General features: G+C 46.0%; 1 protein-coding gene across 2 annotated transcripts in view; it reads left to right on the top strand.

The window, feature by feature from the left end:
* CTNNA1 (catenin alpha 1) overlaps positions 1 to 20392 on the top strand; it is a 116930-nt gene that overhangs the window by 61311 nt on the left and 35227 nt on the right. The window contains exons 1-3 of one of the 2 annotated variants that reach the window (XM_021544870.3): positions 159 to 347; positions 7310 to 7390; positions 8175 to 8327. In XM_021544870.3, the coding sequence (XP_021400545.1) occupies positions 342 to 347; positions 7310 to 7390; positions 8175 to 8327 (240 nt within the window). In that variant the 5' untranslated portion in view covers positions 159 to 341. Of the gene's footprint in view, positions 1 to 158; positions 348 to 7309; positions 7391 to 8174; positions 8328 to 20392 lie in introns of those variants that run through there. The other variant, XM_021544869.2, reaches the window with a different exon arrangement.

Here is a 20392-nt window from a genome sequence, read left to right as displayed (position 1 = left end):
GTGACGTTCCTTTTGTTTGGGTTTTCCAGAAGCTTTGCTGTTTTAAAGCATTGTGCTGCACGCTGTGATCGTGTTAGAGACCACTGATAGAGGGGGAAAATCCAGCGGCAGGAGTCCTTCGTCCCCAGGACAGACGGCGCAGGAGGGACTCGCAGCACCCTGCTCCCCCCACATCTGCGCCGGCTCTGCTCAGCTGGGGTTAAAAGCAGCGCAGAGCCGCGGATGGAAGTGCCCGAGTGCTGTCTGCTCCCACTTTTCTGCTAAATCTCCCTGCATGAAAGAACTTTGAGCTGCAAAATGCGCAGAGTTTGAATAGAGGATGCTGGTCAGCACTGGCTTTCATGGAGGTGAGAGAGACTGGGCAGCTCAGAGCTCCGTGTGACAGCTGTGTGTGACTGTGGTTCCTGCAGAAGTGCAGAGAGCAGTGGTGGAGCTGGAGTGTCAGGAAGTACAGCCCAGGAGCAGGGCACAGGAGCAAGTGCTTCAAGCCAGGAGAAATTTCTGGAAAAAGCAAAGGTTGCGTTAAGGCACAGGAAAAATTTAATTGGAATCCAGCTTGACAGTGTGTGGTTATGAAACTAGAAAATCTATTTTCTCCTCCCAAACGGTGGGTTTTATACTTGCTTTTTCCTGGGCGCTGGAGTGCAGGGCAGAAATGATGAGATTGGTATTTCCAGTCAGGGCTCAGAGCTGTGCGAGGGCTTCCTTGTGGTCACCCACAATGTCCTGCTGCTGTGTGTCCCCCTTAGAGGGGGGGACAGCACCTCCAGGAGCCCCTGGCTGCAGGATGGGTCTGTAACAGTTACCCTGGGGGTTTAGGGCTGCAGATGTGCCCCTGCAGAGTGTGTGTGCTCTCCAGCCCCACTGGGCTCTGGCCAGAGCGTGCACACACAGCCAGGAGGACAGGGGGCTCTTAGGGCTGTTTCCTTGCTTTAAAGGTTCATTGCCCCATTTTTCAGAGCAACTTCTCCTCTGGGACAACTGGTACTGAAAGGTAAATGACCAGGTTCAATTGACATTTTTATATGTTTTTAAGATGCACGTGCAGGTAAAGCCTTTGGAGCCACTGCTCTGGTCATAGTTCGATGTGGGTGCAGCAGGGGGGTGCTGGTTTCCTGTTCCAGGCAACTTGGATAAGCTTTTTTTTAATTTTCTCCGTGAGATATAAAGCAATAATGTAGAGGAGGCATTTGAAAATGTTTGTTGTGTAGCAGTGAGGTATCACCTCTAACCTCCAAGGTCTGGAATGAACTGAGAATAACAAATTTCCCATGATGATGGAGTAAGATGAATTGTGTCAAAAGAAGGGTTTAAAATAAAATGGCTGTTTACCTTTGTTACTAAGTGTTGGTTCCTTGCTTTGGTTCCTTGGAGATCCTTGCTTAAACCAAGACCTGCTGTTCTCTGCCTGCTTCTCCTTTGGCTGTCCTGTGGTGGAATGGTGACACTGCCTGTGCTGCTTCCTTACTGGGATGGGCAGACTCAAGGGGATTACTGAGTGGAAAGTGAAGGGATGGAGAACATGAACGCACAAGAATAAAATTTCAAAAACCTCAAAAAACACTAAAGCAAAACAAATAAACCCTACTCTGAACCCATCAGGAAAGTAACTGTCTTTATTAAGCAAATTAGGAAATGTTAGATAAATTTCTTAAATTGCTCTGCCATAGTAAATGTTTTCACATTTGCTTCAGTGTGAAAGAAATCCATGCAAAGAAATTACGTAAACCTATTTAAAGAGATTCTTCTTGTCTGTGTTCAGGGTACAAAGAGCTCAGGCTCAGCTCCAGTTGTCCAACAGAACCGTGGCTCTGCAGCACCTGTGGAGGCTTCTTGGATCAGCTCTGTGCAACACCCTGATCCAGGGTGTTGATTTGAATTCTAATAACATTTCAATATATTACATAACATTTACCAACAGCATTCCAAAGGGTATAGTTTAAGGACAACTGTTTAAGGTCAACTGTTAGCCCTCCCCAGTGCTGCCTCTTTCCCTCTTACCAGGAGGCTGACATTAGGTATCGTTGGAAACATTTTGCTTTTTTGCATCAATATCTGCTGGTAGGTTCCTCCCACATTAAGATTGTGTAATTTGGCACAGAGTTAAGAGTTAATGTTCAAATACGGTGAGTTGCTCCTTTTCTGAAGCTCTCCGTTCTTTGGCCCTTAACCAAACAAGGGCTATTTAGCACCTTGCCAGCGAGTTTCCTGTTTAGGAAACTGTTAACACAAACTTTATGGGCGCTTTTCTTAGCAAAACATGTTTTTATGTGCACTTGCTGTGAAATAACAGTTATTACCACAGGTGTGCATCTCAGTCTCCAAAGTCTGGAACACTGCAGTAACATTCACATTGTTCCTTAGGAGCTACCTGGGGTGTCAGGGTGCAACAGACTGGGAATAAAACCCCCAAAACTCATGCAAATGCATTTCTTCTGAGCCTGAATACTCATTGCCCAGCATGAAAAACCATATCTGATGCTACCCGCGCGCTTCGGCCACAGCAGGAACTTTATGGCAGCCTGAACCCTCATATGCAATGTGGACAGGGAATTGGCAGGAATAAGCTTACTGGGACCAGATAACCCTTTTGAGGGCTTCTCACCTACCCCGCTCATGGAGCAGCAGCACAACTGGTTTTCCTGCTAAACCCATGTGCTGGGAAAGTAGAATTGCACCCTGAGGCGAGCGTTGTCATTTAGTTAGGCTGACATCTTGTGGAAGCCTTCCTAGTCTATTAAGAACAACATACAAGCTAATTTTTCTGGATGGAGATGTGGGGCCTGCGTGACTTTGCTGTGCTGGGAGCCTGGAGGGTGCAAGCCCGGGAGCTGCACTGAGACTGCAGCAGGCAGGACAGGCAGCCACGTGTGTGGCACTGCACAGCAGCCAGCTCACCTTTCTGCCTGCAGGAGTGGCCGTGGGAATTGTTGCTGGGTGTTAGCACCCTGGGGACCATGGGAGGATTTGCAGCTTTTTGGCCAGGAGGTTGTGTTTGTGCTGTGTCACAGAGCTGTGAGGCAGGAGGTGAGCAGGGCCGTGTGGCTGTGTCACCATGCACCTTCTGTCACTTGGATTCGCTGCCCTAGGAGGGGATACCTGGGACAAAGGCATGTTGGAGGTGACCCAGCAGCAGAGTTGTGCCCAGGGCTTCAGGCCAGCTGCAGAGTTCTTTGGGGCAGGGCAGTGGGAGGGATGGGCACTGAGGGTTGGGTGTCCTTGTCTTCATGGGACCAAAGGGCACATGTGGTGGCATAGCATGGTGGCTGTCACCTCCCTGTCTGGCAGCTCTCTGCACCTGGCACTGCTCGTAATTCCTCCTTGAGGCAGGGTGAGTACAGGAGCCACCCTTCCCTGGCCATGGGGAGTGATGTCAGGGTGGCAGTGCTGTGGCATGGCCCGCTGGGCAGGGGGGCAGTGCAGCAGCTTTATTGTGACTCAGGTTCTTGCTGAAGCCTGGATGATGCCATGCAGCCCATTTGCTCTGCTGAGCTGTGGGCTGGCTGTAGAGAGCTCCTCCTGCAGCAAACCAGGGCACAGTCCTGCTTCCTCCTAGCACACCTTGGATGTGAAAACACTGCTGGAATTCGTGTGGGTCACGCCTCAGTGCTCACACTGCCTGGCCTTGAATCAGCCCTGTTCTAGCTGGAGTTGGTTGGCAGCCGTGCTGTCACAGTGATGGAGGGCGGTGCATGGTTATCCTCTGTAGACACAGAATTAGGCTGGGTGGCAAGGAAAACCAAGCATGGGACAAAATGCACCCGAGCCCTGATGTCCTGTGTCCCCTGGCAGCAGAGCTCGGAGGTGGCACAGTGACACACTGTGACTCACAGTGACACACTGCCTGCACACAGGAAGGTGTGCCGAGCACTCACTTGTAACTTATTCAGTCCCAGTCATTAATCAGTATGCTGCCTGTTGTACTGACAGCCCAGAAGTCAATTCCCAGACACCTGAAGCAGAAACCTCTCTGCCAACCGTCCTTTTTGGTGGTTGTGTGAGGGGTGGCAGGTGGGACAGTGGTGGTTCTCAGCAGTGGCACATCTGGTTTACATCTGGGTGCTGATTTGGGGAGGGGGCATGGTGGGCTCTGCAGGGATGGTGTGAATTGGTGCTGAGCAGGAGGCAGTCTCCCTCAATACCTCTGTGGGCTCAGCTTAACCCAAACTGATGATAAACCTTTAAGATTAACAGCAGATGTTTGTGATATTTAGCTACAAGAACATATATTTGAGTAGCTGGTTACAGCACATGCTCTGTTGATCCTGGTGGAATGCACCACCACCACCATGCTCCTGTACCTCTATAAATCAGCTGGGATTGGATTTTAACCTCCATAGCTATAGGAAAAGCTTGGGTTTGTCTTTTGCTTGTCTGAATTCAGATGGCACACCTACAGCAGGAAGGCTTTAAGACAGAAATGGTGATTCTGCTCCCCTCCCTGTGTACAAATCCCCTTTCTTTGCTTTGAGCATTAAGAGTCCCCTCTGGGGATGATGGTGTGAGCTGGGACTGCAGGGATGTGACAGGGAATGCTTGTGGTGCTCTGCAAGCAGGGTAGCAATGGTGGGGGAAGAGCAGAGATGAAGGGATTGGGAGAAATGAGTGATTTTTAACATCAATTCTATCCTCTTTGATAAAGATCAGATTTAATTTAAAGTAAATTTGCACCGTGGCTAAATTTATTATCCATGATACTGGTAGAGTTGGGATATCGTACTGCAGAATGATTGAATGGTCATCATGACCCTATTAAATCTACTGAATCTATTAGCTACTCACTGGCTGCAGGGTTTGTGATTCCCTCAGCAGAGTTTTGTGCTGAATATCTAAAAATCCTATTAGAAATCTGAATATTTGGGCTTCACTCTTGTGAGTCCTCCTAATCCCATGAATAGCAGGAGCTGCTGGCTGGGCTGCCTTGTGCTGCTGGGTCATTAGCTAGCTCCTCAGTGAAGGTTCACACTAGACATGAGGACCAGTTTTTAATGGTCAGGCTAATTGATTAGTGGAACAAATTACCCAGAAGAGCTAAACTGGCACTTGGAGCCTTTAAAACATGATTTATTGCTTGAGAGAGGGAGCCCAGCTCAAACAGGACTTTTGAACTGTAGGGTGGAACCAATGGGTAAAATTCCCAACATGTGTGGCAGCCTGGACAAAGTGACAGTACCTCAGCATATTTCTGTGCCCAGGAGGGTTTGTGCTGCCATGGGCTGTGCAGGTTTTCATGTGTTCCACCAGGTCCTAATGGGGTTTGGTTGGCCCCACAGTGTTTATGTAGCAGGGAAATACAGTGTTTATTATGCAGGGGAAAAAATGGTCAGGAAACTTCAGCTGGGCAAAATTCAACATTGTTGTCTCCAGGACCTTGGTTGGAGTTGGCTGTGATGGTTTAAAATGTCAGTGGAAGCAGGGTGTGTGTATCCACTGAGGTGTCCTGGGTCTGTTCTGCTCTGCCCCTGCTCAGCTCTAACAAAGGATCCCAATTAGTGACTCAATGTGCTAAATCACCAGAGCTAAATTAGCAGGGTACTTTATCCTGCAGCCTTCTGAAGTTAATTCTGGCCATGCTTTTGATAAGCTTCTGTGCTAAAACTTCTGCGTGCCAGCAAGGTGGAAATAAACTGAAGCTGCCTTCCTAAAATCTAGTGGGGCTGGATTCTACAGCTCTTTCTGTGCTAGGACATGGTGTAGTTTCATAGGAACAGATCAGCGGTGAGAAATCAGTGCTGCTCGAGCTATAATGTGCTTTTTTGGGGTGTTTTGCATAGTGGTCCATTAGTGAAGGCCATCTCTTGGCTTTCCTCTCATCCAAAAGGCATGTGGTGCTGTGCACCGAGGCTGTTGTGGGCTGTGAAGCCAGGGACAGCAAAGTGGAATTGATGGGTGGTATCGCCTCAAATCCCTGCTCCTGCTTCTTGTTGAAATGGTAATGTGGAAGCACCCGGGGAGAAGTAAAATGGCACTTCTTGGAACAGCTGAATGTTTGGCTTTCTGCATAATAGATGAGCATATATCTTAGATCCAAACATATTCCTGGGAAAGAATCCCAGTGTGTGGGGAGGGTGCTGTGGGTTCAGTAAAATGGTCACGTTGCCATGGGTAAACAGGGGTGAAACATCAGGAGGGGAAGCAGCTGCTGCTGGTTGGTGTCTCAGGGTGGCTTGTGGCTGGGACAGTGCCTGTGGCAGCTTCTGGGGTCGCTGTCCCCCTGTCCCCCACAGGTGCCAGCCCTGCCTGCTGCCACCAGCATGCCAGGGGCAGAGCCATTGCTCAGGGAGTCTTGTCTGTCATATCCCCTGAGCAGGGCAACAGCAGTGTTGGGTAAATCAGTGCATTAATCTTCACTTTATTAAGAGCCTTCAGCTTCGATTTTTGAATATAGAGCAAAGAAGGGGCCAGTGCCAGGGCTGTTGCAGGTTTGGAAGTGTCACAACAAGCTCCTTGGTTTAGCTCCAGTCACTTTTCAGTTACCTTTTGTGATGAGAATCAAATAACTTGATCATGGCGGTGACAAATCTTCAATAATTCATTACGCTATAATGGCATTACAACATCCTAACTCCCTCCCCTCCATTTTTTATTTCTGCTGTAGAGTGGACTTGATGTTTTAGATTCAAGGCTGTTCATCCAGATATTTCACACCAGCCTGTCACCTGGAGAATTGATACCTGGCATACACTCACTGCAGCACTGCTAAATGGCTTTTCTTCTCAACTGGATAATTATATTGATTGTGGCTTAGGACTTCAGAAATTGGATTGTAGTTGAATAAAGTGTGTTTTGAAACCCTAGTATAAGCTATATTAAAGGGGAAAACTCCCAGCAAAACCAGACCACCACTACTGTCTTATCTGACTCTTAATTTGACAGGAATGAGGATATTTTTGACCCAGTGTCTGATGGCAAAGGGAAGCTGCCCCTGCTGCCTGGCCCTTTGGCCTCTCTAAAACAGGGCTCAGGTGAAACGTGCTGGATCAAACCTTGGCAGCTCCCCATGCGTGGGCCTGGAGACTCACCCGAAATGTTGAATTTCTTACCCAAATGGTTTATAAGGATTTGACTTTTGATTCTGGGCTTTTGACTGCCTGCTCAGGAGCAGTGTAGTGTGATCCCTGGGGTGGGGTGTGCAAGGAGCAGCGACTGCCTTATCAGGGAGGTGGAGACTACTGCCTGTGTGCAGAATCACTCCACAAACCTCAAAAATAGCAACAGAAGCTTACCATATACTTGAAATGAGTAACAACTGGTTTAACTTTGAGACCCTGATGAGTACCTGTTAACCTCTTTGTCTGCTGCTTTTCAGGCTGGCCGCAAGGAAAGAAGTGATGCCCTGAACTCTGCCATTGATAAAATGACCAAGAAGACCAGAGACCTGCGCAGGCAGGTAAGGAATGGTCAGAGATGGTGCTGGCTGAGCCACATGAGTACCGTGCTGCAAGCTGGGGTTTTGTTTCTAGTGGCAGTGGGTTTGCTGGCCTGTCTTCAGTGAATTAGAGGCCAGAAGCTTCCTGTGGGAAGCATGGAGTGCGAATATACTTTTCTGTTAATTCCCTTTTAACTGTGTGATACAGATGTTGGAGTCTTAATCATCCTCGTTGCAAGAGAGATTAAAAAAGCCAACCAAAGCCCCCCAAAAAACAACTTTCACTTGATGGACTTTGAAGATAATCAGTGATACTTTATAATTCTAGTTGTGTTCATCTCAACCTATTTTATTTGAGAACTATATTTATGTAGCATCAGCCTTTTCTCTCTTTGGTTTTAAAGCAATATATTCCTGTTTTTGAGTAAGTGAGAATATGGATCAGGTTTGTTGAAAAATGTTTTTATTCTAGCAGAAAAATAAAAAAGTTAAATCAGTGTGTTGTTTAATCAGCTGAGGGAAAGCAGCAAATTTACTCAGACAAAACCAATATGAGCTGCTAAATCAATATTTGTGGCCAAACTGGTGACTTGCACTTCTATAACTAATCCATTTTTTAAGGAGATTTAATTTAAATTGAAGCAAAAAGTGTGTAGACAAGACTTAGTACAGGGAAAGCCTTGGTCACACAAAGGAAAAAGGATCAATGACAAAAGTAGTTTAAGCTATATGTATTAATACAGTAAGAGGGAAGCAGCAGTGCAACACTGCTGAAGAATAACTCATTCTTTTATTTTTATTTTAGCTCCGCAAAGCTGTTATGGACCATGTTTCAGACTCTTTTCTGGAAACAAATGTTCCTCTTTTAGTATTGATTGAAGCTGCCAAGAATGGGAATGAAAAAGAAGTTAAAGAATATGCCCAGGTTTTCCGTGAACATGCCAACAAATTGATTGAGGTAAGATGGTACAAATTAAAATTTAATTGTTGCTAGTTAAATTAAGGCAAGACTAGGCAAAACAGATTTTTCAATTCTGTTGAAGCACAAAGCAAATTCTGTAATAAAATCCTTTTAAAATTTTATTTGAATGAATTTAGACACAATTTAATATTTAAATAATGGAAAATGTAAGCTTATCAAAAGACACTGTTAAATAACCCGTGTAGATGTGGATATTACAATGTGAGTATATGATAAAGGTTTTGTTCATTAGAGGTGGTCAGTTTGAGTAAGGGAGACCAGGGCACGATTGTCCTGCTGGACAGTTGGACCCATTGCTTTGAAGCCTGGAGGGTTTTTATTTCAAGTAAAATCCCACTGAATATAAACAGGCCTTTTGTGTGAAGGCTTTCAGAATGAAGAGCTGCTCGTGTGTGTGTGAAGAGCAAACAGAACACTTGGAGTGACAGCACAACTGATCCCTGCCACCCCTCTGTAAGGAAAACCCAAAGGCTCTCCAGCTGGCGGAACTGCAGAGCAGAGCTCTATCTGGGGGGAAAACCAGATTAAATGGGACTAACATGTCTTAACTGAAATCCCAGGATCACTGAGGTTGGAAAATCCCTCCCAGCCCATCAAGTACAAGCTGTGCCTGATCCCCACCTTGTCCCCAGTGCAGAGCACTGAGTGACACTTTCAGTCCTATCCTGGACACCTCCAGAGATGGGCACTCCAAACCTCCCTGGCCAGCTCCTCCCAATCCCTGAACACCTTTTCCATGGGGAAATTTCTGCTGCTGCCCACCCTGAGCCTGCCCTGGCCCAGCCTGAGGCCGTTCCCTCTGTGTCTCTCCCTCATTACCTGGGAAAAGAGACTGACCCTCACCTGGCTGCTCCTCCTGTCAGGGAGCTGAGGGCAGCAGTTTCCATGGTGGTGTCTGCAGAGAACAGCAGCAGAGCTTGCCCTGTTCATGGATCCACCTTGGCACTCTCGACCCCTCACCTTCACCATCGCGTGAGAGTTCTGTGCCAGCTAATGCTGAATGGCACAGAGCAAACAGCAATAGGTATTGTTGGGGAAACATGCCACTAGGAATAAGTGTCAAAAACTCCTCCTGTGCTCTTCTGTGCTTTGAGGCTCTGGCTGGTTGGCTGCTCTCCCCAGGAGCAGTCCCAGGCTGCTTCATGTGGTTCTGCTCTTTCAGTGTCTCTGTGTTTGATAGTGGAGTCCATGTATCTCCAAGGATTATGGGGAATACTCACTCAGCTGGGCAGATTTAAATTGCTCAAGAATAAGACTGATCAGACATCAGTAAAAGTAGCTTCTGATTTGCATCATGTGTTTTTCATAGGGTTCTGAGTGCACTTTGCAGCTGCCCCATAGTCCACGGTGCATGAAGTTTGTCCAGCTCTTTAGAGATGCTGTTTAAGCAATGAAAATCTTTTCATTCCTTGAAGGCATCCATTTTTCTCTTTTGGCTTGTCATGTTTCAGCATCAATGCTGTCCTCCTAGAGCTGCAAAGTTATTCTAATCTAAATTTTAAGTAACTGACGTTCTGCAAAGCAGAATGTGGAAGGAAGGCAGGGCTGCTGTGCCCTGCCTTGGCAGCAGGATACAGCCTTGGGAACACTTTGAAGTGGGTTTGGTCTAAAGCCTCCCTTCTTCATGTTGCAAGCCTGATTTATCTAGAAAATTATTTTTAGGGCTTGTTTACAGGAGAAGTTGAATCATGTAACAATAGCAGTGCCTCTTCTGCCAGAGTTCTGCTACCTCCTCAGCAGATGTGTGGAATTTATTGGCATAATTAAAAATAAATAATTGTGTTGTTCTGTTCCTGAGCTTCTCCGCAGCCCTTGCCAGGTGAGCCCTTTCTCCCTGTCCCCGTGGGAGCTGTGTCCCACTGGAGCAGCCACAGTTCCATCCTCACTGGCACTGGCCCTGCCTGGTGTCCAAATGCCAGGCTGCAGAGTTTTCCAGAGCCTCTGTACAGCCAGACTCTCTTGTCTTCCAAGGACTATTCCCCTGAAAGTAGACATTCAGCAATATTTTTGACTGACATCAAAAGCTTCTGCTAAAATGATATGCTGCTGCAACAGCTTTTTGAAGGCTTGGTTATTACTTTTGCTGTCTGAAATGTAACTGTAGTTGTAGAGTAGCATGGTGTAGATGGTTTATAAACCTCTTCCCTGAATGGAGATGGATTAATATATACACTTAGCTTGGACAGAAGGGAATAGTGCTCCTGCAGACCCTTTGTCCTGAGGGGCAGGAGAGCCACCAGAGTCGTATGAGATGACAGATTCACTGTGCAGGAGGATGGGTCGGGGTGGGTTGCGTTTAAAATGTTTTGTGTCTCTGCCAGAATGGAAAAGGATGCTTGCCAGTTCCTTTGTGATTCTGCTCTTGGGCAGGAAGCTCAGGAGAAACAACAAAAGATTATGTAAGAGCAGAGCTGAAGATGTTTTGCCTGGTGAGATGGGCAGCAATTGCTTCCACTGCTTTCAGGGGAGATGAGTGTGCCAGGAGTTTATCAGAACTGCCCTCACAAGTGCTGCTGGGCAACTCGGGACATCAAATGTGCCCAAACAGCTGCAGCACTGAGTGGAGCTGTGCTGTATCATGCCCTGACAGGCTCCTGTGGTTTGGATGTAGAGGGGAGCATGCCCTTCCTTCCCTTTGCTGCTGAGTGAGGGCAGGAAATGTGCAGGAGATCCTGCTCTGCCCTGGGGAGCCCAGCACGTTCCCACTGCATTGCTGGGAGGGTTTGCACCTTGGGTTAATGCCCCTGTGTCTGTCAGCTGGAGCAGTCAGTGAACCAGCACCTGAGAGACATAGAAAGGGATAGATTTACTTTATATCATTTTTCTTACTGAACTGTGGCAGGTGTTGGCTGGACAGGAGTGGCACTGCTGGTTCTATCCTGGCTGAGCACAGGGACCTCTTGCTCCTGCAGTGCAGAGCTGTTTATGGGCCCTCCAAGTACCCATAAAGAGATGCAAGCACATGATTTGGGTAATTTCGTTTTGAAATGTTCCCTTCTTGGCAGCACAGCACTGTCTGCTTTTGTGGTTCCTAACGTCCAGGCAGCCAAATTTGACCAAAAGGTGCAATAACCACAAAAAGCTGATTTGCCTGCTGGGTCTGTGTCTTATAGAGAACCCATACCAAGAGCATCCCAAAGGGCTGCCATCTAATTTGTTTCCCACGTAGTAAAATCCTAACCCTTTTAGCCTCCCTTTTGAAAACTGAGGAACAGTAAAAGAGTAGAATGAGCCTTGTCTCAGTTGAATAATACGTTTCAAAGATAGCTTTCAAAATTGCTCTGTGCTAACAGACCATTAACTCTGGCTGGATTTGGTTAAAGGAGTTTAATTCAGGAACTGAGAAGCCAATTTCAATGTAACACACAAGAATAACAGAAAGGACAGCATTTGTGGAACCAGTCTAACAAAAAGTTAAATTCACTTAAAAAGTTAAATTCACTATGGGAGTCTTCCCAATTTGTAGACTCTGAACTGCTAACTCCGTTCCAGTGTTTTTTCCCACTGGGTGAGGCAGCCTTGACTCTCCAGCCTGACTTTGCTCTTTGCTCACAGCTTGGCCCTGGCATCCTTGGAGTGCCTGTTCCTCCCCAGGGAGCACGGGGCTGTCCTGCAGCGTGGTGCCCATCCGCAGTGATGTCACCGAGCTCCACGCTGGCTCTTTGTCCCTGCCAGGCTTTGAGCAGAGTTTCTGCTGAGCTGCCTTTGTGCGGCTCCCCGGGGATGCTTGGGCTGTTCCTGCAGAGAGAGAAAGCCAGACATGTTAAACAGAAACATTTGCTATGCTGTTGAATGCTTTAGAAAAGTAAAAATTAGTTTGTCAGTTGGTCTCTGTGACACAGTGTAACTGTGTATTTTTAATGGAAAAGCTTTTCAGACGTTAAGAGATTAGGAAGTAAAAGGTAAATGAGAGCGTCCAGGTTAAAATCCTCCAGTTTGTTTGCTGAAGCATATTTTGGAGAATGTATTTGGAGTTTATAATCCTTTAAAAGAACAAATGATCTCTTCTTCCTCTGGAACCCACTACCCCTGTGTCAAATGCTTTTCTCAAAATAAATTTTATTTTTAAATTTTCTTCTTACCAAGAGAAATATTGGTAAGACCAAGGAGGCAAAAGCTCTCAATGGTGTTTCATAAGCATTGATTTTTTTTCTAATTGCTTTAATTTATCTGAAAAGACTGCTCTGTGCCTTTTTTTAATGCACTGGGTTGCATCTTGCATATGGAGTGATGATTTTCTCATTTTCAGTGAAACCCATGAACAGATGCAGTCGGCAAATTTATTTGCTTGGAAAGAATCACATTTGGGCACTTGCAGCTCCATAAGCTTTCTATAGCCTCTTGCTCTGACATTTCCCCCTTCTGTTGCCCTCACTGTCTAGCTCGATGTCCTGGAGTCATTCTTCAGTCTAAAATCTAAAAATACCCCTCTCCCAAAGCCTGAAGCCTTGCACACTTGCTACATTTTTCTTGCAATTATTCTGATTTGCTCAGACTTGCAGCCTGTGTGTTCTTGGGAGAGTCTTAACAGCTGCAGGTTTTTTACATGTGAAAAGCTTTTTAAAAACGTGAACTGGATAAAACATAGCTTGGATTTAAAATAAAAACTGGTTTTTGAACTGGAGGCACAGTGAAGGTCTTGGCTGTCCCATGTTTACTGTCACTTACCTGGGCATGGCCAGGTACCATTTATTGCAAACAAAGCATGGAATGGAAGAATCCAGCAGATCCAGAAGTTAATCTGTTCTGACAGGATTATCCTTTGTGTCTATCAGCTACCTGATTTCCAGAGTTTCCACAGAGTTTTCCGGATCTCTTTGGAGGTGGCTTTGCTCATTTTTGCAATGCTCTCCGCTCCTGCCTGCCAGCTCCGGGGTCAGTCAGTGCTGCCAGGCAGGGCTGAGGTTCCCAGGGAACAAGACAAGCACTTGGCACCCAGCTCAGATATTGACTTGGAGTGGTTTTCTCAATTTTATTAAATCTCAAAAACCAGCATTTTCCAGACTAGGGTCATTACCAGGGTACTTCAGCACCTATTTTTCCAGTACTCTCATTTACAGAGGGAAAAATATCTGCCGACTCAGGTTGGTCTTTTATTGCTTTTATTTTTAAGGTAATTTTGTATTACAAGGAAAATGTCCTTGCACTGTGGTCTGAGAAAAGAGGCAGAGTTATTTCCCATTTAAAATGGAGATCAAAATGAGCAAAATGCCTCTTCCAAAGCACAAGCACGTTTTCTGTAATTTGTCTATAGATAGCCTTGGCAGCAATTTAAAACTAATGTCTCCAATAAATGACCAGTGTAACTCTAATGTGCCCTCTAAAGTCTGACACTCTTCAACAGCCAATGCACTTTCCTTGTAAGTTCATTTTATTAGTCAACTAATTCATAAATAAATTAAATTCTTCTCGTAGAACATGCTTTCCTTACATTCATAATCAGAAAAGCAGGAAAGCCTCAGCAGAAAAATGTTCCTACATTTTTCAACAAAACTGGATATACAAATTTAATACATCATACATAAGTAAAAGCATGTGACCTTTTAATAGGATAACTTCTCTTCTTGTAAGGTTATTTTTTGAGGCCAATCTTCTAATGCTACAACAAATAATGTATGAAATGGTCTGTAGGATGCTGCTAGAGTTTAAAAATTATGTTGAAAGAGGAATAAGAGACTTCAGGGTAATCTTTCTGTCCAGATTTCATTGTAAGTGCACATGGGCAAGCCATGACAATGAAACTGATGGGAGAGATTAAGGGATTGAATCCTCACAAATCTGGGCAGCCATTGGGCTGTCTGGAGACAATTTTTCTCTTTGGATATCCTCGTGGTTTGCTGCTACTCGTGGAGGAGAGGCATTTCTGCCACACCTCAGCCACAGGGACAGTCACCTTGCTGTGTGACTGGGAAGGGCTTCCTGTGCACACCTGGGCCAAGGCACATGTGGAGGGGGTAGAATTTGGAGTTGAATGAGTTTGGGGTTTGGAAGATACGAATGTGCTTTTTATTCCATTCAAAACTGCCATGTGTTTGCTCTGTTCATTTTTCCTTTGGAAACAGAAGTTTTTTGGAAAGGGAAACATGTAAAAGAGGTTAGGAAGTGTGAGAACAGTTGGGTTTAGGTGGTGTTGTCATGACGTCTTAAGATGTAGCTGAAAAGTAATAGAGTCCTTTTATTTTCCAGTTAAGTCTTAATTCCAGCAGCGTTTTTAAGTGGCTTTTTGGGTATAGTTTTTTATAGATGTGGCATAAACGTTTTAATTCTTGATATTTAACTAAAAGCCTTGATGCATGTCTGGATTTTCATCATCTTAGTCATTAGCAATATTGGATTATTAGTCATGTCATGTCATCAAGGAGGTGCCTGAAATCTGTGTGGAGCTCATTACTGACACTGTTTTGTCGTCTTTGTGAAGAGCACAGTGTACTGACAATTACAGTTACACTGCCATGAACAGTTGTCTGAATCACCAAAAACTGGTTTAAGCAGCTAATAATAGGCACCAAGTTGGAAGCCTTTAGTCAGATCAGAAGGCAGCATGTTCTGAGTGCTGAGCAAACAGAGATGGGAGAGAAGAACAGCTTCACAGAATCCCAGACTGGTTTGTGCTGGGAGAGACCTTAAAGCTCATCCAATTCCAATCCCCTGTCAGGGACACCTTTCAGTGTCCCAGGCTGCTCCAAGCCCTGTCCAGCCTGGCCTTGGACACTGCCAGGGATTCAGTGGCAGCCACACTTCCCTGGGCCTCCCCACCCTCCCAAGGAACAATTCCTTCCAATCTCCCATCTTTCCCTGCCCTCTGGCAGTGGGAGCCATTCCCTGTGTTCTGTCCCTCCATCCCTTGTCCCCAGTCCCTCTCCAGCTCTCCTGGAGCCCCTTTAGGCCCTGGAAGGGGCTCTCAGTTCTCTCCAGAGCCTTCTCTTCTCCCAGCTGAACACCCCCAGCTCTCCCAGCCTGTCTTCATTTCCAGTTTGACAAACACAGAGACAGTTTTGGATTAGGATAATTATTTGGGTCCTGTCCAAATATCACTACTAGAAACACTTTTATTTTAAGGAAAGGTATTTGTGTTGCTAAGGAGCATCTCAACGGAGGGTTTACTCTGAAGGTTTTAGCTGAAGCTGAGCTCTCCATCACACACCATTGGTGTCATTGCTGTCGTGGTAGCTCAGATAGACTTGTGTAACTAACGTGGTTTATGATTCTAACAACATTTTAACACTTTAGCTTGTTTGTCTGAGGGAGGAATAGTTCCTGTGCCAGCAGTTACATCTGCTGCCACAGCTGCATTGATGAGGGGCACGGTGCCCACGCCGCACACTGGTGTTCCTGTGGCAGCCCTGCTTTCCCTCAGGTCTGTAGGGAGGCTAATCCATCAGGCTGGAAATAAAGATATTGCTGCACTTTCCTGCTGTGGCTATGGATTATACTATAGATGTATTGATTCCCTTCAAACACCTTTTTTTTTCTGTCTAATTGAAAACCTTTCCCATTGGCAAGAGAGAAGGTTTGTCCTGGTCTGGTTTGTCCCGATGCACAAACTCTGGGATTGCCCAGCAATGTGAAAAACTTCCCTCCTCTGTGGAGTCTTGACAACACATGGGTGGCTCTCTGTTGGGGAAGAACATTTCCTCAGGTCATGGAAGGAGCTCGCAATGTGGAGCAGTACCAGGACAGCTGTGCCTGGAATGGCACCAGGGAGCTGGAGAGGTATTTGGAGACAGCTCTGGACAGGGTGAGAGGCAAGTACAAAGCTGTATTCCTTAATTAGAATTTTAAACACACAGATAGAGCTAGAAATGTAAATGTACTAAAATGTAATCCCAGGCAGAAGGTGGTTATCTATGGAAATACTGATTACCTCAATATAACCCGGAACAGAAGGTGCACAATACCTTTATTTTTATACTTTTATATTACTTGCAAGAGCATGGAAAGACAGAGTAAGGGGGAATGGCTTCCCACTGCCAGAAGGCAGGGATAGATGGGATATTTGGAATAAATTATTCCCTGGGAGGGTGGGGAGGCCCCTGGCAGTGCCCAATGCCAGGTTGGACAGGGCTTGGAGCAGCCTGGGACAGTGGAAGGTGTCCCTGCCATGGCAGGGGGTGGGACTGAATGAGATTTAAGGTCCCTCCCAGCCCAAACAAGTCTGGGATTCTGTGATACTGTCTCTGATTTCTCTTGCTGTCACTTACCAGCCTGTTGAAATAAACTCTGTGACCTCCATTCCTCATTGTCCAAAATGCCAACCCTTTGCTTGCCAGTTTTGTTCCAGCCAAATGAAACTTCCCCTCCTTGTGTTTATAACCAGACTTGGATTAAAAACTGTTCTCATCTTCACATGAGGCTACAGAGCTCTGGGAATAGCAGTTCCCTCATAGTCCTTCATTCTCCCCGGTGCTTTACGTCTGCAATTTGTCTACGTTTTATTTAAAGACTTATTTCTGCCTTGTTTTATTTAAAGACTTTTACTGTTTTCAGTTAATACTTGGGGATTCTGTTGCCCACAACAAGTTCTTTCAAGGTACCTGCTGTGGAGCTGCAGCCACATGCTACTTAAGTCATATAAAATCACAAAGCCATTGACAGCACAACTCTGGTAATTCTCTGCACAGTCCCAGTGGATTTGATCCCTAGTCCTCCTGTATTAAAGAACTAGAGCTGTTTTGTGTAATTCCCTGTTAGCTCTGCCTCTGCAAAACGAGGGGTTTGTAGGGTTAGAATTAACACATTGTGGCTGTAACACTTCTCCCTCATGCAGCACCTGTTAGGGCTGCATGTTAAACTGCTCAGATTCATCCTAAATATTGAGTGTAGTGTACAGGTAAATAAATAAATGTATGGACTTAGTGAATAATGAAAGCCTTTCTGGAGAGGGATGGGCATTACATAATCAACACATCTCTTCTGAGAGTCCTCAGTTGCCATTAGTTTTGCCAGAACAGTTGTTTCTGCAGATAAATTAATTTCCTGAGTTTTGACCAGTGTGAAGGGAATCAGAACAGGTCTTTTTTAACATGGAGGAGGAAGAAATTAGCTGTGCTCTGTTTGAATTTGTGAGAATATCAAACACACTTTTCTTTAGCAAATTCCTAGGAGGAAAATGTGCAGTGACTGCCTGTCCATTCTTTCTTTTTTTGCTTTTTAAAATGGGTGATTTTTAAAAAGCTGCTTAAAAGTTGGAATTTGCATTCCCAGAGAAATTGAAAAATGTAAAACAAAAAAAAAACAAAAAAAAAAGAACAAGCAGCTGAAGTTTTGAAGTTTAATCAGAAATTAAAATTCCAGGAACACCTTTGAAAAGCTTGGTTTCTGTGGCATTGAAATTCCCAAAGTATCTGTGTACGCGTGGATGTGGATTTGTTATTTTTGTGTAAGAGTTTTTGAGCACTAGTTACAAGAAGATACTGCTTAATGTTAAATTGAATAAGTTTCTCAGTGTAAGACAATTAGAAAACTCCTTTCTGCAATGCTATTTTTACAACTGCAGGTTCAAACAAGAGTGTCCAGGCTTGGAGAAGTCAATTAGTGAGTGTTTGGCTCCTGCACAGCAATGTGTAATCTTGGGCTGTAGCAATGCTGGCTCCAACAGCATTGAATTATGCAACAATAAACACATTGCAGAGCCTTCTTGGGACTGCACCACCTCAGGATGGCTGCAGCAGCACCACTTTGGAGACTTTGCCTTCTTGACTGCCTGAAGAAGCTGTCCAAAAACTTGACCTGTAAACAAGGAGGAAAACCTGGGTAGTGTTTCTGTGCAATCAATCCAGGTACATAACACAGAGGCTTTAACACATTTATTGTCAGTCTTCAAAATCCTTGAATAGGAAGGTTTAAAGTGCTAGAGATTATAATTTTTTTTTTTCTATTGCATCTTTTGTCTCTTGTTGGAAGAGCAATTGGCCATTCCTTCAATAAAGAGTTCCTGTAAAGCAACCCTTCTGCCTAAGCCAGGGAGGCTGAGCAAAGAGAAGGCAGAGCAAGTACAGAGCTGGAGCTTTGTACACAGAATGACAGAGTATTCTGAGTTGGAAGGACCCACAAGAATCATGAAGTACAGATTTTAAGTGAATGGGGGTCAGACCACAACCTTGGTGTTATTATTAGCATTGCTGGGTTATGTTCAATAGTGTAATTTAAGAAGCTTAACACTGACCCCAAACTTGTGTAGTTGAGGCTGCTGCAGTTTTTTAATTGCCGGAAGACTTACCTTAGTCACGATCTGAACAAATTTTGAGTTTTAAAAAAAAAACAAACCCAAAAAATGTATTTCATGTGGAAAAGGTACAACCCGTGTCTTGTCAGGGGAGGCGTTTCTGTGCCACAAATTGTTACTAATGGTAGAAAGAACATCTTTAGAAATGTCAAATTTTTCCTGATTTAAATATTAGTAAATTTTGAAGAGTCAAAGTTAACTAAAATTTGAGATGGAATCACTCTGTGACAGATGGTACAGTATTTTTTTTAACATTGGAGTTACACCTTCTTACTAATAACATATTCCCAGCTGACCCTTTGGCCTGAGGTAACATCTGGCTCTCAAAAGGAACCACTTAAGTTATGCCTCCTCCATAGGCAAACCATGGAATCATTTAAGTTGGAAAAGTCCTCTGAGACCCTCGAGTCCCACTGTTTCCTCAGCACTGCCAAGGCCACCACTAAACCTTGTCACCAAGTGCCACATCCACATGGCTCTTAAATCCCCCTAGGGATGGTGACTCCACTGCTACCCTGGGCAGCTCTGCCGGGGTTTGATTACACTTGCAGTGAAGAAACTTTCTCTAAAATCCTGCCCTGGCCCAGCCTGAGGCCGTTCCCTCTCCTCCTGTCCCTGTTCCCTGGGGCAGAGCCCGACCCCCCGGCTGTCCCCTCCTGTCAGGAGCTGTGCAGAGCCACAAGGTCCCCCTGAGCCTCCTTTGCTCCAGGCTGAGCCCCTTCCCAGCTCCCTCAGCCTCTCCTGGGGCTCCAGCCCCTTCCCAGCTCCCTCAGCCTCTCCTGGGGCTCCAGCCCCTTCCCAGCTCCGTTTCCTGCCCCGGACACGCTCCAGCCCCTCCAGGGCTCTCTGGCCATGAGAGGCCAGAATCGGGCACAGCCCTCAGGGGCCTCAGCAGGGCCAGCCCAGGGGACAGGTGCTGCCCTCGTCCTGCTGCCAGCCCATGCCTGGCACAGCCCAAGGGCCACTGGCCTCTGGCACCCCTGGGCTCCTGTCCAGCCACTGGCACAGCACCCCCAGACCTTTCCTGCTGGACACTTCCCAGCCACTCCTCCCGCCTGGAGCATCCATGGGGTTGCTGTGATCCCAGGACAGGACCCAGCTGAACCCCATACAACTGGCCTCAGCCCATGCATCCAGCTGTCAGATCCCTCTGTAGAGCCCTGCTGCCCTCCAGCAGATGCACACTCCTGCCCAGCCTGGTGCTGCCTATGCAGTTACTGAGGCTGTCCTCCATCCCCTCATCCAGGTCACCATGGAGACACCAAACAGGCCTGGCCCCAGTGCTGAGCCCAGGGCACCCCTCTGGTGACTGGCCTGGATTTAGGGCCATTCACCTCCCACATTGTGCCAACACCAGAGCCACTCACCTCAGATCCTCTTGCGGTGTGCTGGCATCATCATTGAAAACAATGAGATTTGAGTTTCAAAAACTGCTCAGTGCATGAACGCCCCTTTCCAGATGAGCCTGTCCAGCTGTTCCGCTTGGCACCGTGAGTTCTGTGCACTGCATTTGTCACTGGGGGAAATTTAAGCTCATTCCTCTAAATACCAGCAGCTGCTTGGGGTCTGCCCTGCCTTGTGGGATCTGAGAAGCTGTCTCTGGGCCATGGCTGTAGACTCTGAACAGAGAGAGCCTTGAAAACTACTTTTAAATCAGTCTGTCAGCAGCGAGAGGTATCTGAATCGTGCTGGACTGTGGTCTCAGGCTGTCTTCGTTCCCACTGTATTTTTAACTTTTTTCAAGAGATTGCTCTCTATGCTGATTACATTATTTGCAGTGGTTTTGTCTCCTTTGATGCCTGTGCCAGTAGTGCTT

Source organism: Lonchura striata, chromosome 15 (genome assembly GCF_046129695.1).
Source record: "Lonchura striata isolate bLonStr1 chromosome 15, bLonStr1.mat, whole genome shotgun sequence".
Classification (NCBI taxonomy): domain Eukaryota; kingdom Metazoa; phylum Chordata; class Aves; order Passeriformes; family Estrildidae; genus Lonchura; species Lonchura striata.
The sequence above is the reverse complement of the archived record's forward strand: the minus strand, read 5'-3'. Positions and strand labels throughout refer to the sequence as shown.